Source organism: Chelonoidis abingdonii, chromosome 4, assembly GCF_003597395.2.
Source record: "Chelonoidis abingdonii isolate Lonesome George chromosome 4, CheloAbing_2.0, whole genome shotgun sequence".
Classification (NCBI taxonomy): Eukaryota; Metazoa; Chordata; order Testudines; family Testudinidae; genus Chelonoidis; species Chelonoidis abingdonii.
This window is the reverse complement of record NC_133772.1, coordinates 109,776,559-109,804,430: the sequence shown is the minus strand read 5'-3', so window position 1 is coordinate 109,804,430 and position 27,872 is coordinate 109,776,559. Positions and strand designations below refer to the sequence as shown.

The following is a 27,872-nucleotide window of genomic DNA, read 5'->3' as shown; positions in this document are numbered from 1 at the left end:
CTGGTGCCATCTCTGCATCACTTTCTTTTCACACCAAGACAGGGCCAGGGCCAGTGCATTGGATACACAGGGTTACCCAGTTTTTCTTTATTACCATTTAATGGAAAGTCTTTAAGTCTTTCTGATAGTTTGAGGAAGCCTATCTCTCACACCCTTGAAGTTTGGACACAGGAATAAAAATGTCTCTATTTCAAGCTCTTCTCTGCCTTGCTGTTCCTCTCTTCGTTTGTGTCTCCAGTTACAGAGCTTCTCCCTCTTGCTTGTGGGCACTGATTCTATATTTGGTAAGAGTCTGCAGAAGTCTGGCACATTTCACTGTGGTTAGGTATCAGCTAGTGTGGGATTTTTTTTTAAATCAGTTAGTTCCAGTGACATATATTAGGTAATAAAGCTTTCAGTCCCTCTTCTCCTCATGGCCAGCGCTTTCCTACAGCCTGATGAAATTTACAGCACGTTTCAGGCTACTCTCGGTTGCACTGAGGGACTGGCTTGGTGTCCAGACTTGGGGAGTTTGAAGACACCTTTGCATCACTTCCTCCTGAGGCGCAGTGTCTGTTCTCTAGCCCCACTGGTGGCTTTATCTCTGAGTAGTACCCTGGAACAGCTTGGGCAAGTGATTGCGCCAGTAGGACTCAGGTCACTGAAGTGTGTGGCTGAAAAGAGTTGGCTGACGCAAAAGCCCAAACTTGCAGTTTCCATTTTAGTTCAGTAATACTTTGTTGGCCTGACAAACTTGGTCTGTGATTCCAACATGTGAGACAGATCCCTCTGCACGTGCTCTCGCTCTCTCGCCTTTCTCAGTTGAAGGCCTCTGTTTGCATGCGGTTGTCTTTTACCCTATACCTAACCTGGTAAATCGATTTAATGGTGTCAGATGTCCCCCTGCTCCACAACCCAATAGCAATTGAAGGTTTTGTAGTAATGGATGGTTCAGTCCCGGACGCCAGAGTGAGTCAAAAGTGTCACCAATCTCTTTTATAAAAGAGACACGTCTCCCACAGTGTGTATTTTTTACATTGATGAATGAGCAATGAAGAATAATTAAGATATGGCCAATGGCTTTCCCAGGGAGGAAGGATGCTGCCTTGACTCTATGGATATATTGTAGTGGCCAGTTACCATACTTTTTTATTGAGAATGCTGCGGAACAGGACTTGTGGTTCCTTGTGCAGTTGTGAAGCCCCATCTAAACCAGACTGTCGCTATCGCTACACGATACCTGGTATGTTTGCTACTTTGGCAATGCTCCTATAGCTTGCGATATCTATACCATCCTATTAAATTGAATGGCATGTGTACCAAGTGTGCTGTGTACACTTAAGTGAAGTGTGGACAAGTGTGATGTGTGCATGTGAGTCATGGATGTGCACAAAGTGGAAACATGGCATTGTGTTGGTAAAGTGTGTTCATGTCTGCAGGGTGTATGTGAGGTGCATGGGTTTGCAAAGCAGAATTGTTCCTGGATAAGTATGAGTGTGTAAGTACAGGTGTGTGCAAAATGTGTGGGTGTGTGCAATCTGTGTCTGTGAGGTGTGACCATGTGTGTATGCAAGATGTAAATGCTTGTGAGACCGAAGTGGCTGAAGTGGGATGCATATGAGGTGTGAGAAGTGACATCCTGTGTGGGGGGCATGTGTGTACACTTAGGGTATTGGAAGCAGCGCTAAGTAAATCTTGAAATATGGAGCCTTAGAACATACACCACTAGCCCCCTTCCCAGGAGGCCCCCCAAGCTTCCATACGTCCTACATGATGCCCAGGAAATAGCTGCCTTACATTTTGACCTTTGAGTGTAAGCTGATCTGTGGCATTTGGGGAGCAAATTGTAAATGTGGCCCCTGAGCGCCTCTCTCACTGCAATATGCTGCAGGGGTGACCATAGCCAATGCCATGTTACCCTTATTTGGTGCTGCTTGAAATGTGCTAGTCTCTTGGGGGGGGGGGGCAGCGCCCTCTCAACGCATTTCAGAACTGAGCACTCATTGGGCCACATTTGGCACTCTATTGGAAATAGTGGTTTGTGAACAGAAGTTGAACATTTTTAGGTTCCACTGGCACAAAGCAAATTCTTTGGGCTGCTCCATGTTTTTATTTTATTCCGTTGGCTGTCTTAAGAGCCCGTGGAAACAACTTTCACACAGATGTGAGCGGCAACATTTATTCCTCCCTTATTTGTGCACGCACACACACACAAACTCTCTCTCTCTCTTTCTGCCATCCATCCAGGCCCCCTTACTCCAAAAGACGATGATTCCTCCAAGCTTGTTGCTATCTTTAGTTTAGTTTTATTCTTGTTTATATCTTTACAGAAAATGGCACATAACTCACAGGTTCTGAATGACTAGAAGTTGTTACAGTTCCATACCTCAAACACCTCAATACCAAAATCTTTTCTCACTGTATGTACAGTATTTACACACCATGGGCTACAGTCTAACACGTCAAACAAATTGGGGACAAAGACAAACAGAGGCTGCATGGAAGGGAAGGATCAACCTTTGACATAATAAAAACAGTCGCTCTGGGGAAAAGCAGCTCACAGCTGAAAGCAGAACAGCAAGGGAAGGTGTAAGTCACTGTCCCAGAGCCTTCATGGTGGGTGGCTCCTCACCAAGATAGGCAGGGAATGTTGTCTTGGAGCTATGATGTCTGGCTAGTGGGCTTTGTTGGTTGTTAGTGACAGGCCCTGTGTGTATTCATGCTGGGGTCTGTGTGTGAGGCATATGTACACCTCATTTATGAGCATGCCTGCATATCCATGGATGCAGCTGGAGCTCCCTTTGAAACTCAGAGACAGAGTTGGCGGAGTATAACTCAATAAATACCTAATTTGGCAAAGTTGTTGTTAGACATAGAACCGTTTATTCAGTGAATATTTCCCCCCAATATTTGACCAACTCCACACAGAGATTCAGCAGAACCTGTAGGCCTCTCGCTCTCTTGGGATGCCCTGCTGTTCTGGGGGCTGTAACCAAGTCTCTGAGAATGAGCCTTGTGGAAACAGGCTGGAACCAGGGCATGCTTGCAGCGCGGACTCTGTTGTTAATCCATATGATTAAACTCAGCAGTTTATGCTGGGGAGCAGAATGTGCTGACCAAACATTTCTAGGGAGCAGTTTGAGGCAGCCTGGATTATAGCTAAAATGATATAGTGCATGCACTGCAGGAGAGAGATCACTTGATCATTACCTGTTAGGTTCACTCCCTCTGGGGCACCTGGCATTGGCCACTGTCGATAGACAAGATACTGGGTTGGCTGGACCTTTGGTCTGACCCAGTACAGCCAGTCTTATGTAGCAGGGTGCAGCATCGGGGCGGAGCCTGGGGAGAGTGGAGCCGAGTGCCAGATATCGATGAGGGGAGGAGCCTGGTCTCAGTTACCTGTAAGGGGTGAAGCTGGGAGCAACACTTGGATACCTGTTAGGCATGATGTCAGGTGCAGTATGTGTTCAGGGTGGCTGAGGGCAGGAACCTGGTACCTGAGTGGGTTATGAGTCTTCGGCATGTCTACAGGGGGAAGACAGGTGTAGGACTTGGGATACCCCCAAAGGGAAGGGGTGGGTCTTGGGTACCTGAGGTTGTAGGGATCAGCTTCTGGAAGTTAAGCCTGCTCTTCCCCATCCCCTTGGTGTCTTACCGGAAAACTGAGACCAAAATCAGCTGCCCAGCACACCACCCTCCCTGTCTCAGAGTGCCCCTGGGACACCCCACCATTCAGTCAGGAAAGACACACATGGAATATACAAACCACCATTTAAATAGACTCACTGTTTTACGCAAATACTTCCATGGATTTGTCCCACAGTGCTTTAAGTCGGACAAAGAATAAAATGGTCCCTGTGAGGGCAGCGGGGCAGCCCCACCCACATCAGGTCCTTGGGTGCCGATGGCCAGATGCCACAAACACACTGGGGAGGAGCACATTCTGAGGGAGATGGAGTTCATGCTGCTCTGGGCAGGTGGGAATGCAGCAGAGGTAAACTCGCTTTCAGGGCTGGGGTGGGGGAGACTGGACCAGGGGAAGAGAGTCACTCTGACATGGGAACGGGTGGGACAGAGACTCGCTCTGAGGCTGGGTATGTTCGACCAGGACAGGAGAGACCCAAAGCTGGTCCTCAGGCTGATACAGAGGGACCCAGAGCCTCAGTTAGCGCCAGCCTCCTCTCAGAAGAAGATGGTGATAATTCCTGATCCCTCAGAAAGGAGGAGGCAGTGTGGCAGGAATAGTCCCAAGGTCAGGGAGAGTGGAGGGCAGGAATGCTCCTGAGGGGAAGTCTCTGGACACACCTGACAGTCAGGACTTGGCCTGAGCCTGTGACTTCCTGAAATGCACAGAGACCATGTGGGGCCTCACTCTCTGTGCAGGGGCTGTTGGAGGGGCCCTGTCAGTCTGAGAGGAGGCTGCAGCCCCCCAGAGGAGACAGTCTTTTGGGAGCTGGTTTCCATCATCTCTTTCCATCTAGATCTGCTTCTCCTCCTCTTGTGATGGGTTTGATTTCTCCATTTGTCTCTCATCCTCTGCCGCTGCCTCTTCCTCTTTCTCTGGCTTCCTGGATGGGGTAGGGGGGTCTCCAGGGACGGTCCCCAGGACTTTGGTGCTATGCTCCTGAGCTTTGGCCCTGAGGGCAGCAATGCTGTTCTCTCTCAGTTCCTCCTGGGAAATGGTGGTTTTGGGATCCGGGCCCCTCTCTTCCTTGTTGCTCTTGTCGAGCTTGGGCAGGGCCTGGCGTTCCACCTCCGGCTTCCTTCCCACCTCAGCTGCTGCCTCCAGAGACTTTTTGTGCATCCCTAAAAAGAATTGTTGGTATTCGGGTTTAGAAAAGCGCCTGGGCATGGGAAAGCCATCTTGAACTGAAAACAGCAAAGATAAAGAGAGGCCAGAATTAAGGAAAAGCAGAAACCCTTGCTTCAAACAGCAGTCATACAGAGAGCCCATTGCTTTGGGCCCTGCATGAGGGAGAACTCAGGCCAGTTCTCTTCTAGAGACAGGCCAGCACTGATGGGGAGCCCAGGACAGACCAGAGCGGGGGAGCTTGTGCCAACTCTGCGCTCTGAACAGGCCAAACATAAGGGAGGAACCTGGCCTGTAGCAACAGGCATGGAACTTGGCCAGAACTGAGATAGGCCACACCTAAGGGAGAGGAGAGTGAGAGGAGGGAACAGATCCCTGTGCTCAAGGGCCAGTCCTGAGACGTGGACAAATGTGCCGAATATGATGCCACTTCAGGAGGCACAGTCTAAACATCATGAAGAGCTAGGGATTTCCTGCCCCAAAGGTTAGGGGTGTGGCTGCAGGACTGGGGCATGAGGGACCAAACAGAATGGGCTCCCTGGCGCTAGCGAACAGTGAAGGTGCCCAACTAGCAATGACAAGATAACTGGGGGTGGGGGGCGCCCTTGTACAACACCCTGTTACTGGAGCCAGGTAGCAGGAGGGGAATCTGGCTATTCTCTCACCCACAGGGCTGAGGAGAGGTGTCCCTTTGCCTGTTCTCCTCCCTCTTGCACAGCCTACCCCTCCACCTCTCTCGCTACCGAATTCACACAGACAGAAGGACAGGGCAGTGCATTTCTAAGAGGCCAGAAATGAACCTTTTGGCAGAATGAGCCTGAGAGATCAGAAAACAGGAAGCAAAGAGCAGGAATGTGAAAGGGAATCTGCTACTTCCACATCCATACAGCCTCCCACACACCAGAAGAAGGCAGGCAGGAATTAGACTGCCTTCAGCTGCAGGGAGCTGCAGGAGGATACCAGTCCCTCCCTTCCTCCCCAAAAAAAGGACTCAAGAGGTCATTTGGTTCATCACAAGCAGAAAGAAGTCCTGTCCCCCCCAGCAAAGGATCACACAGGGGACCCCTCAAGGGCTGCAGGAGTCAAACCCAGACAACTTTTTGCTGTGTAGCAGGGAACCCAGCCTGCTATGGCTTTTGAGTACAGTGGATGTTGACGCCCGTGCCACAGCAACCTGGGTCAATGGGATGGTACCCCCACACCATGCCACAGGAGCCTGGGATCAGGGCTGATAGTCCCCCACTCCATGAGTCTGGACCCGAGGACTGATACTTTACCCCATCCCTGGGCCAAGGGGCTGATACCCTTGCCCCTCAAGTCAGGACCCAGGGCTGGCAGCCTGACCCCATGCCCTAAGGGTCATTCCCTAATATAAAAGGCAGTGTCCTTGTGCTCAGGGCTATGGGGAAGGTGTGAGTGCAGGATAATTTTCTCCCTTACTCAACACTTCCAATGTTACTTTAAGTTTCCCTAGTTCAACATGTCACTCCCTGGAACACTGGCTGTGCCCAGGTAGGGCGCTGGTCTCTTACCCAGGAGCCAAGGAGCGCAGGACTCCATGATGCCATCCTTGGCGGATTTGAGGATAGACTCTGGCAGCGGGATTGAGTGACGTACCATTGCGCCATACAGTCCATATTCTGCCATTACGCTGCTCCGGCCCCAGCACTTCTCCCGCTTCCGCCACTTGGCCCGCCGATTCTGGAACCAAACCTGCAAAGAGCAGAGCAGTTTACTGAGGCCTGGTGAATTGTCACTGCCCCCTAAGTTAGCCTGGGATTCTGTGTGCGCGCAGGAACATGTGCTTGTGGATATCTGTGTGAGGGCATATGTCCCCCTCAGGAATCACAAGCCAAAACAAGAGAGACTTAGTACAAATGTTGCGAGAGACTTTAGTCACCTTTATTCCTGACAAAAGCACAGGCCTGACCTGAATCCTGCTGAATGGATAGGGCACAGTGCAGGCCAGAAATGGGTAAGCTTCCACCTGCTGCTCTGCTGATGTCCCTCAGGTCCCCTTGCTACGTCAATGGTGGGACACTCTACACACAGCTCTGCCAATATCCCTCTAACTCATGGGAGAGGATGGGGAGCGCCCTTCTATGGGCCATGGAGATGTCTCAGGAGCAGCTCTGCCTCTCCCCTGAGTGGCTGTGCACATCTCCCGCAGGGGCCACCATGTCTACACCAGGGGGGGCAATACATTGCCTCTACTGGAGCAGCTGTAGCTTTCCTCCCCTCCTGTGCCCCTCCAGTAGACTGTGTCTTTTCCCTACCCTTGCAGGAGCCAAGCTTCACTGCAAGTCCCATCCCTTGCTGCAGGATGTAATTAATTTCTCATTGCAGTGTCTCTCGCTAGTGGCTTTTGGCTCGGGTGCCTTGGATTTTCTCTTTCATTATTTACTGAGTGGCTGAGCCGCAGAGAGAGGCTCTGTGCAGCAGTGTCTGTGGGGAGGGCTGGCCCAGGGTGGTGTGTGCTGAGGGGGGGTGTGGGGTGGAGAAGGCAATCGCCACAGCTTGCCCTGAATTCCCCATTTGAAAAGCCCCTCATCTTCTCAGAAAATTGGCAGAATAATCTCTTGGCTGTGACCCAAGGGGCAGTGAGCAGAGACTCGGGTGGCACCAAGGGGGGGCGGGGGAACTCACAGAAATCTATTAGTGTTCTCACTCCGATTTCCATTCCTCTTGTCTCGCTCTCCCCCTACCCTCCCCTCATTCCCTCCCTTCCTGCAGTGGAGAGGCATCAGCTTTAGATGAAAAATTGCTTGAGGTCTATTCAGAAGGCAGCAAAGGAAGAGTCAGCCCCAGGGGCAGCCCGGGCCTGATTGAAAAATAAGTTAATTTCAGTTTGAATCGATGGGCCTCAGGCACTGAAATATCACGGGAAATTAAAGCAGCTGGTCCCCAGGGAACCGCGCCATTGACCCACGCTAATTAATGCCATAGAGTTACCATTCGCCTCTCTGCGAGGCAGCCCCTCCTTCCCTGAGGACATCCCAACCACCTCCTCATTTAACTAATTAGACTCACGGAAAATTGGGTGTTAATTTGTTTAGGAATTTTTTTTTCTTTCCAGGGAAGTACATGGCAGAGTGGAAATGAATGGCGGGGTCTCGCTGGCAGATGGATGCTCGGGGTCACTCCGCAATCTTCTCCAACTTGATTGCTTGATTAGGTCGTTAGCACATTAAAAAAAAAAATTGCTTGCCGTCTGGCGCTGGCCTGATGAGTGGGATGAGGCGGGAATCGCCTGGGTAATTTATCTTTTTATACTGCAAAGAATTTGATTTCAATCTGCAGATATATGGAGGCGCCTTTGACACCTGTTTAACATTACAGAGCTGACAGCTTAACCCTCTGATGCCTCCACTACCATGAGCCAGAGGGGAGCAGTGATCACTGCTCCAGCTGGTGGCCCAGTGCTGGGAAGTGGGTTCCCCAAGGGCTGGGCTGGGGAGAGAAATTCTGGAATGAACTCTGGACGCTCCCCTCCGGCAGCGAGGGAGCACTTAGAGGGGGCTGGATTGTAGGTGGGGGCTGCGGGGATGCAGCTGACAGGTTTGTTTCCCTGGCACAGCGGAAAGTCAGCGCGCTTGCCGATTTGAAATGGATAAGTCTGGGCAGATCCTACAATGGCTGTGGGGAGGAAGCCAGGTTATGGCAAAAGTGTGGTGCCAGCCTCTCCCAGCAGGGAGCTCTGTGGGGGGAAAGAGGCGGGTGCACCCCGGTGGGGAAGCTCCCAACTACTCCACTCCCAGGCTTTCCTCAGAAAGAGGCGCTGTTGGGCACAGAATAGGGCACCAGCAGTTACTTCTGTACCCTGGGGTGGGGAACCAGGGGTGCCAGCTTCTAAGGGGTGCTGCACCATTGTGTTGCTCTGCTGGGGCATTTTTTGGCAGGGTGAGGGACCTGTCTTGAAAAATCACCAAAAAATGTGTAACAGTTTAACTCTTCCCCACCCTTCTCTCTTTCTTGTACATACCCCCTTCTTTCCTTCCCCAACCCCTGGTTTTAATCACCCTTCACTTTCTTTTTCCCCTCAGTACATCATTTCCCTCCCCCATACTTCCTGCTGCTCCTCCCCTGGGACACACAGTCTTGTGAACTTCTCTCATTCACATCTGTGTCAAATGCACACCATTACTCACCCCTCTCTCATGCCACTCCTTTCCCCAGCTTGTTCATGTAACTAATGTCCACTAGGTGGCTCCATGCATTGAAACTCTACACGTTATCTTTTTCACAGCAGAGGCTAAGAAGCAAATGTAGAAACAATAGCAACAGACTGCCAGGTGTCAAACAATTTTCCGCCGGCTAATGCTATGTCAGTGAGTTCAACATGTTTCATGAGAACTGTCAATTCGGTCAAAATTTTTGATGAAAAATTATCAAAGTGCTTAAGAGCAATAAGATCAAAGCACCTCATTTTGGCTTTGTTTGGACTATTATATATTATAATTTATAAATATAAAAGTCATGTTATATCATAAATGATATTAAAAGTCAAAATGATAAATCTGAAACAAAGCACTTTGATGAGGTTGTTTTGACATTTTTCTGAGATTCTTTTTTTTAACTGGAAACTTCAATTTTTTGTTTTGAGTTGGGATGAAAATAAATTTTGGAATGTCAGAGTATCTTGTAGAATGGAAATTCTGAGGTTTGATCAGCTCTAGTATTGACCCAAGGAGCCAGATTCTGCTCTCACTTACACTCGTAAATCCGGCATGAACTCCAGTAAGACCAATGGAGTTTAAAATGGGGGTTAAAGAGATCAGACTCAAGCTCAGCATCACTGCCACGATTAATGCCTTAGCCCTCAACACACAGAATCACAGAAATGTAGGGCTGGAAGGGACCTTGAGAGGTCATCAAGTCCATTCCCCTACACTCAGGCAGGATCAAGTAAACCTAGCCCATCCCTGACAGGTGTTTGTCCAACCTGTTCTTAAAAACCTCCGGTAATTAGGATTCCACAGCCATCCGCAGAAGCCTATTCCAGAATTTAACTATCTTTATTGTTAGAAAGACTTTCCTAATATCTAACCTAAATCTCCCCTGCTGCAGATTAACTCCATTGCTTCTTGTTGTATCTTCAGTGGAAAAGGAGAAAAACTGATCACTGTCCTCTTTATAACAGCCCTTAGCATATTTGCAGACTGGTATCAGTTCCTCTCTCAGACTTCTTCTCTCAAGACTCAACATGCTCAGGTTTTTTTAATCTTTCCTTTTAGGTCAGGTTTTGTAAACATGTTATCATTTTTGTTGCTGTCCTCTGGACACTCTCCAATTTGTTCACATCTTTCCTAAAGTGTGGCACCCAGCATAGGGCACAGCACTTCTGCTGAGGCCTTACCAGTGCTGGGTAGAGTAGGACAATTACCTCCCATGCCTTACATACAACATGCCCGTTAACGCGCCCCAGAATGATATTACACTTTTTCACAACTGTATCATATTGTTGATTCATATTCAATTTGTGATCCACTATAATGCCCCATGATCCTTGTCTGAAGTACACCTCTGTCCTGATATAACATGACCCGATATAACACGAATTTGGCTATAACATGGTAAAGCAGCACTCCAGGGGAGCGGGGTTGCGCGCTCTGGCAGATCAAATCCAGTTTGATATAACCTATAATGCATAAGATTTTTTTGGGTCCTGAGGAGAGTGTTATATGAAGGTAGAGGTGTATTATCACCTAGCCAGTTATTTCCCAATTTGTATTTGTTCATTTGATTTTCCCTTGCTAAATATAGTACACTTGTCTTTACTGAATTTTATCTTGTTTATTTCAGACCAATTCTCTAATTTGTCAAGACTATTTTGAATTCTAATCCTGTCCTCCAAAGTGCTTGCAACCCCTCCCAGCTTGGTGTCATTCACAAATTTTATAAGCACACTCTCCACTCCATTATCCAAGTCATTAATGTAAATATTGAATAGTATCACACGCAGGACAGACCCCTGTGGGACCCTCCCAGTGGATACCCCCTTCTAATTTGATAGTGAACCATTGATAACTACTCTTTGAGTACGGTCTTTCAACCAGTTGTGCACCTACATCAGTAATTTCATCTAGACCACATTTCTGTAGTTTGCTTATGAAAATGTCATGTGGAACTGTGTCAAAAAGCCTTACTAAATCAAGCTATATCATATCTACTGCTTCCCTCCATTCCACTAGGCCAGTAACCTTGTCAAAGAAATAAATTATATTGGTTTGGCATGATTTGTTCTTAACAAATACATGCTAGTTATTCCTTATAACCCTATTATCACATAGGTGCTCACAAATTGATTGTTTAATAATTTGTTCCAGTATCTTTCCAGGTATCAAAGTTAGGCTGACTGGTTTATTCTTCTCTGGGTTCTCTTTGTTCCCCTTTTTAAAGATAGGTACTATGTCTGCCCTTGTTCAGTCCTCTCGGACCTCACCTGTCCTCCAGGAGTTCTCAAAGATAATTGCTAATGGTTCTGAGATTGCTTCAGCTAGGTCCTTAAATTATCCCAGGATGAATTTCATCAGGCCCTGCCAATGTGAATACATCTAACTTATCTAAATAGTCTTTAACCTGTTATTTCCCTGTTTTGGCTTTCATTCCTTCCCCCTTGTTATTAATGTTAATTGTGTTGAATATCTGCTCATTATTTTGGTCACCTTTTTAGTGAAGACTGGAGCAAAATAAGCATTAAACATCTTAGCCTTCTTGATCTCATTAGTTGTTAGCTCTTCCTCCTGTCTAAGTAGAGGACCTTCATTTTCCTTCATCCTTCCATCCTACTTGGTCTGACCAATGGTCTATCTATCCCAGTATCCTGTCTTCTGATGATGACCAGTGTCAGATGCTTCAGGGAGAATTAACATAAGAGGACAATTTATCAAGTGATCCATCCCCTGCTGACCAGCCCCAGCTTCTGGCAGTTTGATGTTTAAAGACACCCTGAGTTTGGGGTTACAGCCCTGACCATCATAGCCATTGATGGATCAATCCTCCATGAACTTATCTAATTCTTTTTTGAACCCTGTTATACTTTTGGCCTTCACTACTTTTGGCAATGAGTTCCATAGGTTGACCATGCATTGCGTGAAGACGTATTTCCTTTTGTTTGTTTGTTTTTATTTCCTGTTGCTTATTAATTTCATTGGGTGACTGCAAGTTATTGTGTTATGAGAAGGAGTAAATAACACTTCTTTATTTAATTTCTCCACACCAGAGATGATTTTATAGACTTCTATCATATCTCTTCTTAGTAATCTAATCTCTTCTAATATGGAAGCTGTTCCACGCCCCTAATCATTTTTGTTGCCCTTTTCTGAACCTTTTCCAATTCCATTTCTTTTGAGATGGAGCGACCACATCTGCATGCAGTAATCAAGATGTGGGCGATCCTCAGTTTATTTAGTGTCATTATGATATTTTCTGTTTTATTATCTATCCCTTTCCTAATGGTTCCTAACATTCTGTTAGCATTTTTGACTGCCACTGCACATTGAGCCGATATTTTTAGAGAAACTATTCATAATGACTCCAAAATCTCTCTTGAGCGGTAACAGCTAATTTAGAGCCCATCATTTTGTATGTATAGTTGGGATTATGTTTTCAGCGTGCATTACTTTGCATTTATCAACACTGAATTTCATCTGCCAATTCTAATGTATTTAAAGAACCTCTTCTTATTGCCTTTTATTTGCCTTGCTAGGTATAACTATTTTGTGCTTTAGCCTTTCTGATTTTCTCCCTACATGCTTGTGCTATTCTTTTGTGCTCCTTAGCAATTCATCCATATGTTACCCTTGTTGTAGGATTCCTTTTTGTTTTTCAGGTCATTAACGAGCTCCTTCTGGATCCATATTGTCCTTTTGCTATCCTTCCTATCTTTCCTTTGCATCAGGATAGTCTGCAGTTGCACCTTTAATATTATCTCCTTCAGAAACTGCCAGCTCTCCTGAACTCCATTATCCCTTAGATTTTCTTCCTATGGGATGTTACCTACCAATTCTCTAACACTGTGGAAGTCACTATGGCTGTGAGCCTTAGCAGATCACATCCAGTCCACCATTGTCAGACAGGGCAGACTTATTCCCTACAGTTTATTCGCAGGGCTTTGTCTAGATTTAAAAAGCCCAAGCCTCGGGATTTCTCTTGGGAGATGATTCCACGGCCTAACAGATCTCATTCTTGGGAACCATTTCATGACATCCAGCCTACGTTTTCCTTTGCTCAGTTTCTCAGTTGACTCAGGGCCAAGGGAAGCCCTTTCTTTAAGACAGTGTGAACCATTTCTATTTTCTCTGCTTTATTTGATACCTCACTTTTGGTAAGTCTGTGGAATTGGCTGTTATGCAAGTATATCTCTTTAGCCGCCACCACAATGTATGAACGTGGAGCCACTTATTGTAGGCAGGCATCTTGTCTCCACTTTCCCTTTCCCTGGAGAAAATGGCTTCACCTTTACTCTCTGATCTCCTTGCAGCTTCGGTTCTTCTATGGCTCCTTGATCAGAGTAGCCTTTGCTTTGGGATGGTGCTGATATTTTTGTTCTCCAGTTTTTTCCATAAGCTGCATCAGCAGTAATTTGTTGGCCACTGGGAGTAGTAACCAGGTTAAATCAAGACATTAGCTGCTGCATAGGTCTGCTTTTGGTGCCCCCCCTCGTGGCAGGCTTTGCATGTATATACCATACACTTTGCTTTCACCTAATAAAAGCTTGTCCTTAGCTTGGTTTTCCCATTATACTGACTGGGATAGGGCAAGATGCTTACATATTTGCACTCCCAAACTTCCCAAGTAGTGGCTTTGTGAAGCGTGAGCCATTAGCAATGGCCACAACATTAGAAACGCACAGGTGACTAACCTGCTCACTACAACACTCCACAGTCATAGCAGAGGCTGTGTCTCTGGGAGGTTCAAGCTCCCTGAAGTCAGAGTGATAGTTAACTGCTCTGAAACACTTAAGCTATTTGTCCATACTAGCTTTGCTCCAAGGTGTAAGGGAACATCATGTGGCATAAGTGGCTCCTTCATGTTGTTATACAAAACATTACACATTGCACTGTCTCTCACAGCACCTGCTGTCCGAGTTCCTGCCTGACCAGAGTAACATCTCCATCTTTGCCAAAACATCTCTGTGCCTTGGTGACCAGCATGAATTCTTGACAACACCTACGTTCTCATAACTTTGGCTAGAACTATTCTGGGTCCTTTGTAGGAAACTCTATTTTGCATCCTGATTTCCTCCCAATACACCACGTATTCCCTAATGCTGTCAGGATCCCTGTCTTTTATATCTGATCTTCCAGCTTGCAGCATGGCTTTCAGTGCTTGTAGTATTTCATCTCATTTTCCATCTTCAGCTAGGTAATGATCTGAGGGACAGAGGCATACACCACAGGGAAAAGAAGAGTAGAGTCCTCTCTGAAAGACCTGACGTTTCTTACATTTTACAGATACTTTGCTGATGGGCATATTCAAAATGCAGAGCGTTAATTTCTCAAGATTTTGTTTCTGTTTGCTGAAGGATGTCTGATTTTTTTGCAAGACTCTCAATTTGGTGGTTCCCTCTTGGACCAATACAAAGTATCTTGAGACACTGCTACTCCTGAGAAAAGTTTGCAATGTATAGTTCAGATCCCTTTTTATTTCATTTGAGCACATTCTTTGTGCTCAGCCCTGTAGAGACAACAGAAAATATGGAGCCTGCCCCAAGAAGCCCATAATCAAAACTGCTCAAGACAATATAGTAAACAGGAGCAATTTTGTTGTTGTTGCTTTTACCTTTTAGGATCTGGATGAGAAAAGGGAGGTTGTTCAGCATTTGAGGAGAGAGAGGAGTACCAAGTATTTGAAGCAGCAGGGAAGAAGGTGCAAAGAGGGAAGTGGGAGGATAGAATGGTTAAGGCAAGGAGAGACTCTTGGATGGAGCACAGACAGCAAGTGGGAAGAGGAGGGAGAGATGAGAGCACAGATGCAAATGGGTGGAGTCATGAAGGGGTTTGAAAGTAAAGACGAAAAGCTTGGAAAGCAAGAGGAAGCCAGTGAAGGGGCTTGAATAAGGCAGCACATGCCTCTAGACCCCTATCTCTTTACTTCTAGAGGATTCAGGGGCAAATTGCAGGGAAAGATGTTATCCTGAGGCTTAGAGTCTGAATCAGCACTGATCACAGCTTGCCATGCAGATCAAATCCCCTGGATGCAAGCGCTGTAGCCTGGCACTGCTTTTTAATCGGTGCCTATGGCAGCTTCCTAGACAACAGAGACTTTGACCTTCAGGCTGTCTTTCCTGTGGCAGAGTTGAACCTAGTTCTGGCTCACTTCAATCACTCTGAATTGTTACATCCTCGTTGACATCTTAGTGTCTAAGTGCTGATTGCTGCATGACAATTGCTTTCACTTGCTCCGAGGCTTATTATGCTGCGTCTGCCACTCCCAGGGAGTGTCCTTGTCTGACAGTTGATGGAGTGGCTTATACACATCATACAGGTGGAAAAAAGGCATTAAACCTCGTACTGCCTGCACACTGGCTAGCTTAGGCATAGCCAGAATTGCATACATCTTCTTTGCATCTGGACACATCCCCTCAGCAATGAGCAGATGGCAAATGAAAGAAACTCCTTTTGTCTCCTGGCTCTCTGTAGTATGTTGCTGTGGTCAGTTACTGCTTTTTCCACTGTCTCACCACAGCCACATACCAGAACACCTTCTGCAATAGCCACTGCTTGATGCTGTTGCTGCTGGTACTCTTCTGGAGCATCTGAAATACCAAACAGCACCTGGCGCCTTTGATATTGCCCCACTGGGAACCAAGGTACTAGAGACATGTGCGTCTTGAAGCTGACCCACCACAAGCTTCTCAATACCCTTTTCTTGAGGAGGGGAAGGTAGAGACAGGGCTGTAGTTGGCAAGATCTTTGTCACCCAATACAAATTTCTTGAGTAAGGTCTTGACACTTAGGGGCTAGTGGGAGCTGTCCCTCCCCAAGCAAGGCATAATTGGTCTCCATTAGCTCCACATCCAGTCTTTCATTAATCGGATGGGGAAGGGGTCCATGTCATATGAGACAGAATGGTCCTCGCATTGTCTAGTGCCTTCAGAACCTACACCTGTGTGACAGGCTCAAGTTGCCTCAGGAGTCCAACCACCCCGTGCACTCTGAGCCCATTTCCACAGATCTGGTGGAAATGACACAAATTCACTCTTTTCTGCAGGACAACAGCTTTGCACAACAGGACATGTTAGATTCTGAAGTCAGGTGAAGACAGCTCAGCCTCAGTGTTTAGTCTAAAGTCGTCTGCCCCGCTGTTGACGAACCAACACTGTCATGTAAGGCTGTCCTTTGCAGGTAAACAGCTGATATCTGAAGTTGTGAATCTCAGCCAGACACTAGCTGGGTTAAGAGGCAGCAACACAAGCATAAGTACAGCACATTGGCTAGATCACTTTCTGTGCAGTACCGGTGAGACAAGAAGATGGTCACTGCATAGTGTGCTGTGTGTGTGCATGCACAGACTTCCGGAGTGTCCTTGGGCAAGTCACATGGGGTACATCAGCACTTCAAGCTTGAGGTTTAAATTCCAGCTCAAGGAAACATACCCGCATTAGCTCTCATTGAGCTAGCATGCTAAAAATAGAATTGTAGCCATGGCTATGTGAGAAGCGGGAGGGGCTAACAGTCCTGAGTTTGTACCTGTCCAAGACACTACGTGCGTACTCAGGTGGCTAACCACTCCCACTACTTGTGGTTCTATTTTTATCACACCAGTTCAATCACAGCCTGTGTGGGTATGTCTTCTCAAGCTGGAATTTACACCTCCAGAGCGAAGTGTAAACATACCTGCAGTCTCTCTGTGCCTCAGTTCTCCATCTGTATAATGGGAATAATAGCACTTTCCTACCTCCCAGTGATGTTGTGAGGATAAATATATTAAAGATTGTAAGAAGCTCAGATTCTACAGTGATGGGGGCCATACAAGTATGATAGATAGACAGACAGACGTGTTCCTTCTGGTGGCTAGAGCCACAGAGCAGATAAGGGATCTGCTACTGCTACCAACTAAGGGAGCTCATCTTTATGACAAGTAGCAGAAGCCTGTGTTTTTTTAGAGGTCAACTACTCTGCTCCCCAGGTGTGTGAGAAAGTTATCTAGTTGCTGTGCCTGGAGCACTAGGATTATTACATTTGGAAACCTGCCATCATTATGTAATAAGCAAATACTGAGAGGTCACATGGCATCCTCAACAAAGAGAGATGTGGACATCATCTGGATCACTGTAATTTGCTTTAGACAGCAGAACAGCATGGGTTCTCTGAACCCGCTGCTGATCCCTTTCCTCTGCTGGAGCATAGGACACAAGAAGCCAATGCATCCTAGAACAGAATAAGCTCAATGCATCAAACTGATACCACATATCTTGTAGATATCACAATCTGTGAACCACAATATCACCTCTTGGAACATCACACACACACACACCTCTGCCTATGCCTGTGATGCCTTATCACCAAATCTGACAGCACTATGAAATCTTGGAAAATGTGACTGTTCAAACTATTTCACCTGGCAATGGGGTGACCACTGCCCCAGAACTGCAAAATCTCAGCTATGATACACTGAAGCAATTTTACAGTGTAAGGGCTTGACAAAATTTTTCTTGTCTGTTTCCTTCTTCTATTAACCACAATTGATATGACTAGTCCTTCTTATTATTATTATTATTGATGATGATATTATGAGTAAATTGTATCAGATTCTTTCATTTTGCAAAGGGAGATGAGACAGAATGTACTCTAGTCATTTGCATTAATTAATTGTTTACTCTATGAACTCCTGAAGCAATGCCTGCTAAAGAGAGATTTCCTTAATCTTAGTTTTGTGGTTGGAAATCAGAATTAGCAAACAGAAATTTTAAAAATGTCTAGTTTCTAATGCTGTCCATGTGCTCAAACAGAATACAGGATAGTACAACATGGTTTTTTGGGGGGAAGTGGGGACAATATGCAAGCATTGCTCCCCTCCAATCCATGCGAGATGGATAGAACATTTTTTTCCTTTTTAATTAAAGTTTCATACTACATATGCAGGCATTGTTCTTCCCTGGATCTTCAGGCTTGAAGCTGATTAATTTACTTACTGTTCTTGTGATAGAGCGGCTTACAAACATCAAATATTGCCCAGTACCTTTGATATCATATTTCAGTAAACTTTATTGAGCATGGAATGCTATTCTAACAAACAAGTGCATCCTGAAATGTCCACTAGATGGCCACAGGCAAATATGTACGCGTATAGACAGACAGACAAACCAACAAACTCTCTCTCAGCACATATTTTGTACAGTCACTAGGATGCAGGTGTACATCGCTGTTTGAGAGTCTGAGATTGAGGCAATGAATACCTGGCATTAAGAAGCTCTTCTCTAGCTCTTCTCACCACTGATTCATAGTCAATTTCCCCTTGTCCTGCAGATAAACCAACGTGCAGCCATTTTACGACAAATTTCTTCAGGTCTGATATTACCTGTGTCTCAAACATCCTGCTGCTTTCTCAGATACCAGACCTGGTCCCTTGTGTTATCCTACAGATTAACAACTCATAAACAGGAGGGGTCTCCGACTGAGAAAATAGCAGGAAATAATAAACCTCACCTGATGGCCAGGAAAGCATGGCCAAGGAGGCAGTGAGCTTTGCTGGGTATTTTTTTTCCCCTTGACCCTCTTTCTTGGGTGATTTTATCTGCTCCCATAGTCTCATCTGTCATCTCTATGCTGATGATTCCCTGATCTACTTCAATCCCTAACATCTCCCTGTCTAATCTGGCATCTCTGACTGGCATGTCTCTGAAATGTCCTGCAACCATCTCAAACTAAACAAGGCAAAAGCTGAATTTCTCATACCTTTTCCCAAGCTCTCACCTTGCTTCACATTATCTAGCACATTGAAAACACCAATGTCAGTCAGTCATCCAGACTGTCAACCTCTAATTTCTGATGCTCCCTTCTCTCTCCATATCCAGCTCTTGACAATCCTGGCACTTTCTCCTTTATGTCATCTCTAAAACCCCGCCCTATCTCTCAGTTCCAACCACTAAAACCTATATCAACATGCTGGCCTTCTGTTCCAACCACCTCCTTTCCATCCACCTCCCCTCCAGTCTGTGAAACACTGCTCCTAAAATTATCTTTCCCTTCTGCAGCTGTGAACATGCCACTCCCCTACCTCTTCACTCTTCCTCGAAAGAAGACTTCCTCTTGCCTTGGGTATCACATTGGAGCATCTTGTCCCCACCTCCAAAGCCTTGAACAATCCTGCCCCTGTCAGCATCTCATCCTTCACTCCACTCCTCCTTCCCTTCCTCCTGAGGACAATACACCTTCCTTTGTATCCTTCTCCTGACATCCTCCTTCCACTCTTGATTTTACCTTTTCTTCCACAACCCTCCCCCTTATGTTTCCCTCAGCTTGGGCATCAATTAGTTAGCTTCCCTCTCCTGATTCAAAACCCTTCTGAAAACATGCCTTCCCCCCAGTGCTTTCAGTGATAATCCACTGAAATGAAGACACCACTGCAGCAATATTGATCCCTCTGCCTTTTCATCAAATGTGTCCCACTACATTGTCTGGGTCCGATTTAAGCTGCAAACAAACCCCTTGAGGCAGAGACTCTCTCTCCCTCTCTTTGCACATCACCAAGCACATTGTTGATGCTCAATAAATCAATTAATTATAACAACAGTGCAAGTCTTGACTGGATCTTGATAACTCCCTAGCGAGTCTTGATTGCCAGCCAGGGGTGCAATCGTACACTTGGCTCAGATACTGCTCTCAGATAGGTACTGGGCCCTCCTCCTACGTGCCCAGGAGTGGAAGACCTGGCCTGGCTTGGAAACTTCCAGGCTGCTCAAGGAGGCTGCGGCATGTTTATAAACCAGGAAGCTGTTTATTGCTGTTTATTCAAATGTAATGTCAAGATTATTGGCACTATTTATGGTGACATCACTTTCTATGGAGGGTGTAAAAGGGCTATGAAGTTAAACGAGCACAGTAAAGGTGGCACACGGCCTGCATGGCTGATCACAGAAGTCATGACTAGCATTGTCCCTGCTGCTTGCCTAAGCACAGCACAAAGGAGCTTTGCACTGACACCAGGAAGATGGATCCCACCATGCTGGAGGACAAAGGCCTTTCATTCCACGCTCAGCAATTTGTAACTACTTCTGCCTCTGGACTCACCTCCACACCTCTTGAGGGGGAGGATAAATCTATGTGCAACTTAAAACATGCAATTGTCTGGCCTTCATTTGAGAAGCTGTCACTTGCTGCTAGTGATCTTACCAACTACTGACTTGTCTGAAGTCTCTCCCTTCAAGGTTACCTCCCTCACAAGGTTGCTGCAAGCTAACTACACTAGTTCCTCTTCTCCGATAACACCTTGGACCCTTCCAGGCTGATTTCAGACTGGCACGTGGCATGGAAACACTTCTGCTTTCACTGATGGACTGTAGACAAGCTAATGTAATATTAGGGTTTATGGGCATGCTAACATTGCTAGATCTGGTAGCATCTTTCATCACTTCCATCATGTGATGCTACTGACCCACCTATGGGAGTTGAGAAGGTGTAGCAGGCATCATGTTCAGCTGGCTTCACTCCTTCCTCTTGAATAGATCCCTGCGGCTAATGATGGGCACTATTCCACAGCACTGAGGGCTCTCTCCTGTGACACTCCACTAAGCTCATCCCCGTTCATCACCTATGGTAGGTCACAGGGGAGACTGGGAGACACTGTGGGCTACAGCGATGCCACCCCACTCTTGCTGTCCTCATGAAGCACACAGACATACTATCACACTAATTCCCCGGTGTCTGAGAGAGTTAGGAATGGGGATAGGAAACAGATGGCTCAAGATCAATCCTGGAAAACTGAGGTGCTACTGGTAGAGAGGGAAGAGTTGTAGCCATGGCTGTGCCCTCAGCCTTAAGGTGGATTCCCTGCTGCTCTCAGGAGCCCAGACAGAAGGTGGAGCCAGAACTGCTTATGTTCCAACTTAGCCAAGAGACAGTGCCCTTACCTCTTGAATGTGGACTTGACCACAGTGATCCATACTTCGGTCACCTCCAGGCTGAACTAGTGACATTGCTTGTTTGATACATGCTTTGTGGGTAACCCACAAGAGCGCATCACACCAACACTCCACACTCTGCTGATTTCCTATCCAGTCCTGGTTTGGTATCTAGGCTTTGGATATGTTCTTTAAAGCACTAAGTGGACCTGGGTCTGGCTACCTGATACACTCTGTCTCACTGTGCAGGGTAGCCACACTCCGTAGGGATGCTAAGGCAGGCAGAGCTCAGTTTCAAACTCATGGAGGGTAAGTAGGAGAGCCCTGGGCTGTGGACTTCACCATGGTTGGAGATCAGGCTGAGCAAGAATGTTGCCATTTTTAGGGCTTCATTATTGTTACTGATTGTTTTTACAGCACCCCAAAGCATGCTGGGAACTTTACAAAACAAGTGAGACCCAGGCCCTGCCCTGAAGGGCTTAGACAGGACACAAATGAGACATAAACAAAAAAAAGGGATTAAAGAGGGAGTCCAGGGTTCACCTTGCCCAGAGAACTCATGTTAAAATGCAACATTGGGTTTCAAATGTGCTAGATACAACATTGTAGATAACACATTTCAAACATACACATGAATCCTAATCTAGACAAGTCCAAAGATCCATTTTACAATAATACAAAGGATGACACTTCACAGGGTTTTGTCTGGTCTTGTCCAGCATGTGTCAAGCTGACCTGAGGGGCCACTAGAAACAAGTGAAGTATGAGGGCTGAGTAGCATCTCCTGAAGGCCAGTGGAATAATCCAGTTGCATCAGACGTGCCTGAAGAGGTAAGGCAAGCCTTGTTGAAGTCTATCCACAGTCAGATACCTTTCTGTTGCTTCCATATTGTGTGAGTTCTCTCCACAAACGTATGGCCCAACTCTACCTGTCAACTTATCAGAAATCGTAAGATAAGCAGTCAGCTTAGCATTTAGATGAGAGGAGGCCTCCAAAGAAGAGACATAGGAAGTAGTATGGGTTGTGCTGTAGCACTGCTCTCCTCTCTGACTTTGTACCAACCCAAATGCCCCAGTGTGGTGCGCTTCACGGAGTGGTGCAACTCAGCAGGGTGCTCTCCCTCCTGAGTCAATGCTGACCCCCATGCCCATCCATGGGACTAGGGAGAAATGTGCTATGATACGTGCACATTTTCGGAGGAAATATAAAACCATTGTGGTATCAGGCTACACCAAAGGCTCACTCATTAAATCTCCCACGGCACTTTTTGTAACATAGGGAGCTACAGCCTTGGGGGGCCAGACTGAGCCTGTGAATATCTGCACTGACTTCTAGGCCTTTTGTTTAGAGCCATCATATCCCACTCCAGAGGGCGAGTAGTCCCTAAACACAATGCACACTGAAGAATGTAAGTACTTTGGTATTCTTCAGGATCACAGACACTATGGCAGCATGAGGGTAATGTCAGAGAGAGAGAGAGAGAGAGAGAGAGAGAGTACACATGTACAACAGCCAGTGTGCCCAAATCTCAACACCCGTTTACTGAGACTAGGCTATGAATAATCAATAGGAGATTACAAGACACTGATGCTGCTAACCAGCTCCCTCCCTTCTGCTCTTTCCAAGATTAATCTCCATTGGATGGAAACCTCCAGAGAGGGAAGCAGGGGAAGGGGAAGAGCAAGAGATCTCCAGAGGCTCATCTAGGTTTAAATATTGCCCAGTGAAATATTGGAGGAGAGGGGGAGGGGAAGCACACACACAGCTCCATGCTGGGGGCTAGACTACAAAGGGGTGAATATCACACAGTCTATGAAACCTCCAGTTAGTGCACCAGCAATTAGCAGGTGAGTTGATCCCAGGGTTAAGGTGCTAGCCAGAGAGCCAGGTTCAGTTCCCTGCTCTATCACAGCTTTCCTGTGCAACCCAGACCAAGTCCCTTAGCCTGGCTGTGCCTCACACCCTTACCTGTAAAATGGGGACAACAGCACTTCCTTGCCACGGTGGGGTCTTGGTTAACAATTGTTAACAATTGTGAGGTGCTCAGGTGTTATGGTAATGGGAGCCATCAGTACCTACAACAGACCGACAGAATTTCCCAGAAGTGCCTCAACCTGGGTCCAGTTCTCAGGGACTTCCCAACACTACTGAGGTTTCCATGCAGGATCCTCGAGAATCCTGAGCTACACGTAATGTGCGTATTAACAGAATGACTTGGGCTGTAAGCTTTTCCAGGCAGGCACTGTGGCTGTGGAGCCCCTACCACCAGGGCAACAAACTCATTCAGGGAGAAGGGCTACGTTCCCACTGTAGGTAGGAGACTGGAGCAGAATTCTAGGACTCCACACCCATCTCCATCCACAGCAGAACACCTGCTGCTGTCAATGGGAGATTTGACACAGATCAAGGGTAGAAGCTAGGTTCCTGTTCTTTATTAACTATTTTGGTGTCACACTCAGTAACACTTGGCAGAAAAATGCATCTCCCCTGTAGGCCAGAGTTACTTCTGCCCTTTGTTTCTCTTCCTTCTCCCTCCATCTGTGCCTGTTTCTCTCCTTCCTTCTGGTTTTTGTGTCTCCTCAGATCTTCCCTCTGCCTTTTCTTCCTTGTATCCATTCCCAATCCGCTGGGCTCCTCTCCGAATACTGCCCCCATTCCATTTGCTGAAAGGAGCAGTAACACAATTCATGTCGACATTAACACGTCCTTTTGGTTGACACTTCAATGAAATTAATAGGAGTCTGAACAGTGAATGCCTCTCTGAGGCATTGTTTCAGGCTGGCTGCAGACTTAGGAAGACAGCAGTGTATCCATTCACTCTCCGTTCACCTATGGAAGCTTTTCTTTGTGACCAGGAGGGCTAGAAACTTACTTTTTTACAAAATGTAACCAATAGAGTAACCAATAGCCGGATCAGTGTGGTGCTTTGTCCCTCTAGTGCTGACTGGGCCACAGCTAGAGGTTGAGGCAGCTTTTACAGCCTTAGCAAACGGAGCTCAGTCTTTTAGCTCAGGAATTAGAGGGTCATGACATTCTGCACAATCTGAATATGTCACGCAGGCCACAACAATACAGCAGACGGGCCAGATCCAGCCTGCAGTCAATACATTTGGCACTCCTTGACTTACCCAACAGGTCCTGCTACTAACGCAAGTCCCCAGGTGTTATGGCACTATAAATAATAAGACCCAATTTATGATTATTTATTCTGCTCCCTTTCTTCTTGGTTGTTAGTCATCTCCTTTGGTCATTTACATAGCAAGCGGTGCTGGCAAGTCCTTGTTTCATGCAATAAGAAATCATTTTATCACTATGCTCACGACAGCTCTTACTCCAGGCCTCTGCATATATGGGGCAGGGAAGAAACCCTCAGCAGTCCAACGTACCAGGTCAAATGAAGCACAAAGGAAAGTACCACCAGAACATCGCCAGCCGACACAACAGGCGAGATGGCCATAGTCAGAGCAGAAGAACAGGTGGAAGAATGTGACAACCAAGAGTAATAGGTGAAGAAATCCTCTCCCTGGCACTAGCACCTGCCCCAGCTGTGATGCAGCAGCACAGAATGCTGTGCTGGGCAGAAAGACAGCCAAGGAGAGGGCAGCTCGAGCTTGGGCAGAGGCTCGGAAACCACCTGAAGGGGGCAGTTGGAAAAAGATGTTAGAGAAGAAGGCGGGAAGGAGAAGGATCTAGCTGCTGAGCCTGCAGAGGAACCGGAGCTGGGGTAGGAGGTGAGGTAATAAAAGAAGAAGAGAAGAATAAAAGTAGGAAACTGGGGAATAAGAAGGAGGTTAGCAGAAGCAGAAAAAAAATAGACCTGGGTATGTGAGCAGACACTATTAGAGAAGGGAAGTAAAGGGAAATAAAATCCAGAGAGCGAGTATCAAGGGAATAAACCAAACGGAAATATAATTGGTGGGAAAAGGAATTGATCAAAAAGCTGTGTTAGATGCAAACAGATCCTGGAAGGACCTAAAATACAGAAACGTAGAGTGTGACTGTTTGAACGTCTATTGAAGGAATACAGTTTAAAGGTGGCTAATGTTAAAATGATGGCCCACTAGGTGAGGAAAGCCCACTTGTGCTTAAACTTGGTGCAAAGAGGTACACGCACGTAAACATCAAATCTAAGGAGCACTTCAAGCTGAAGGAACAAAGAACTGGACAACCAGAGTGGAGTGGGACTTACAGCCAAGAAGAAGAGCCAATTCTCCTCTGAAGTGACACAGTATATTGTAATCTCTCTTGTTCTTGTTAATAATAATGTGTTTGGTACTAACTGTAGAAGCTCCCAAAGGTTAAGGAGTTGGTAACCTATAGATCATTACTATAAATAGTGGGTCTTTGGTAATGTTCTATATTATTTATGCTCCCAGTACAATTTGAGGGTTTCCCATATAAAGTTCTAAAATTTACAAATCATCCCTGTTGGCTCGGTTTGCCTCTGCCTCTCCTCACAGCTAGTGTAGACCAGCCTGGCTGGGTCAGCAGAAATGCAGAGGGCAAAGGGCTATGAGCCTCCCTGGTTATCCCTAACGACAGGAGCCTGCCCTTGAAGGAGATGAAGAGTCTGAGACCAGGCCAGATATGGACAGTTCTCTGACCAGTGCCCAAGAAGACAGGAAGCCACCAGAGAGAAAAGGCAAGTACTGCTATTTAGCCTCACTGTTTGGGCACGTCACAGCTATGCCACAGCCCACATCTCAGCTCCTGTCTCTTCCTACCCCCGCCCCTTGCACCTCACACTCTGCCTACTCCTCTTTTAATGCAGCCCTGGCCTTCTTCGCCCCATTCATGACTCCTGAAATTTTTGCTCCATTCCCTTCCTCTTTCTGTGCACGAAGCACTCTCACTCCCAGCCTTCAGCTCCCTCCTCACCCTTACTCCTTTCAGTTGCTTTGCAGCACAGGTCTCCACACCCATGTTTTCTACTTTAGCTAGAACACAACATGGCTAATGGTATGATCCACTACCCGTGTTAGAGAATGTCCTCTCCAGTGCAGTGCACCCTTGCCCTTGCTGTCTCTTCTTTATCCTTCTTCTTCCCAAAACTCCATTGCCTGTTGTCTTCTCCTTTCTGTTCCAGAAAGGAGTTTTCTGTATAACTTGGGAACCCTGTTGATGAGGCTTGCTTGGCTTTGTTTGTGACCCAGCGCACATGGATAATCAAAATTCCCCAGGATCTGAGCTGAGAACACCGAGAACTGCCCCAGGAAATTGTCCTCCTCGTCTTTTTCCTGTTCTGAGAGATCTTTCTGCTTTGTTTGTCATTCCCCCAAAATGTCTCAACCATTCTTCATTGTCCAGTTGTAGCTTACTAGCACTGAAAACGGCTCTGACATACTTCGTTAGTCCTCCACCTCCTCTTCCCTCTCTTGCTTCCAAGTAGGTTGTGCCCCATGTACATTCCAGTTAGTGGGATGATTCCCATGAGTTTCCATCATGCTCACAACATTGTTGAACTGTTGAGGAGGAGACAGAACCAAGCATTCTGCCCCGACCAACAGAACTGGTCCAACTTGGCAGAAAGCGCACTGACAACATGCTCTTAAGGGGCGGAGCAATGTGTGCCTTTTGCCTACACACTGAAGAACTCTGCGCAGCATCATGCTTCTCTGAGTTCCCAGTGGGGTGGAACCACTCCACCCTCCCCAAATCAGGGCCATGGTTTAATGGCATCATCAGGCCCCTTCTGTCTAGGAGATCAGAACCTGTTCTGCTTGAGTGACACCTGCCTCCTGTTCTTCCTCAGAAGGCATTCCAAAGCTCTAACTTGCAAACCCTTCTCTACAGTGGCAGATCCCACATCAGTTTGTCTCCAGTACCAGTCTTCTCTTTCCTTCTTTTGCACTTGGCGCTAGAAGAATCTCTGCTGAGAGAGTCAGTATCACTCCTGACTTAAGTACTCTTCCCAGGACTCTAAAACGAGTCTTGGTCATACCAAGTCTTCCTTTGCTGCTGTCATTTATCGCCATAAGGACTGTAATCAGTGAGAAATCCCCACCATCACATCCATCATCTGGATAAAGAATCAGCTTTGGCAGAGAGGAGGCAGCAGATTTTATTTTATTTCATCTGATCCCCGTATCTCATGATAGGTCCTCACTATAGAATCACCAGTAGACTCGCATGTCTGTCTTGCAGTAGGCTCTCTTATACTCCCTTTTTATCACCACTGGTTTGCTAACGATTGTACTTTGCCTGTCTCAGTTAAGAGATCGTGAAGGTTGCAGGACATACTGCTTTGGAAATGCCCTGGTTTGCTCTCTTGTGTATATGTGATATGATGATGTCCTCTTTAGTTACATGATCACTTCCCATTTCTCAGATACGGGACAACTGGCTTTTTCTATTATACTTGTGTTGATTTCATGGTCAACATGGCCCAGTGTATTTTTATTGTCATAGTCCTTTAGGTTCACTTCTCACTGAGTTCTGTATCTTAATCATTTAAGCAGAAGCCACAAACTCGACAATTGACAACCCTGCAGCAGTACAGCAACTCTGGTGAAATTCAGGGGCTGAGGCAGTTCACAGCTACATTAGCTTAGGTGGCTAGTGTGCACTGGCCAATGTTGTTAGCATTCTGAGTTGTATACTCAGGGCTAGAGTCTACCTCTTACAGGCAGACACACACTAGAGGGAGAGTGATGCCAACCTCAGTGAAAATGCAGCAGATGCTCCCTTAGGCTCAGTTCCTGCCTCTGGCCCCTGCCCCATCTCATCCCACTGCCTCCTCAGGTAGCTAGAGCCCAGAGGAACATTAATTGGAAGCAGAGCCTGAGTGCTACAAGCACATCATAGTCAGCCACTGGTGGGGGCACAAGAATGAAGAGAAGGTGTCATGAGCCCTTTGTCTTCTCAGGCTTGCACAACTGCTCAGATGCCAACTACAGTCATTGGCACTTAACCTGTAGTGCAATGAGCACATGTGGTTTCTAGGTATGTGCCTCTCCTAGACTCCGTCTGGCCTTCACAGCTCAATGCGCAGGAGTGCAGAATGCTACACACAG

At 46.6% G+C, this 27,872-nt stretch overlaps 1 protein-coding gene across 1 annotated transcript in view; it reads right to left on the bottom strand.

The window, feature by feature from the left end:
* Window positions 1-4,459: 4,459 nt before the first annotated feature.
* The window catches only part of VSX2 (visual system homeobox 2), a 40,038-nt gene continuing 16,625 nt past the window's right edge, over window positions 4,460-27,872 (bottom strand). Inside the window, exons 4-5 of the mRNA XM_032802022.1 lie at window positions 6,325-6,505; window positions 4,460-4,788 (exon numbers count right to left, since the gene is read on the bottom strand). Coding sequence (XP_032657913.1) covers window positions 4,460-4,788; window positions 6,325-6,505 — 510 coding nt within the window. The remainder of the gene's footprint in view (window positions 4,789-6,324; window positions 6,506-27,872) is intronic.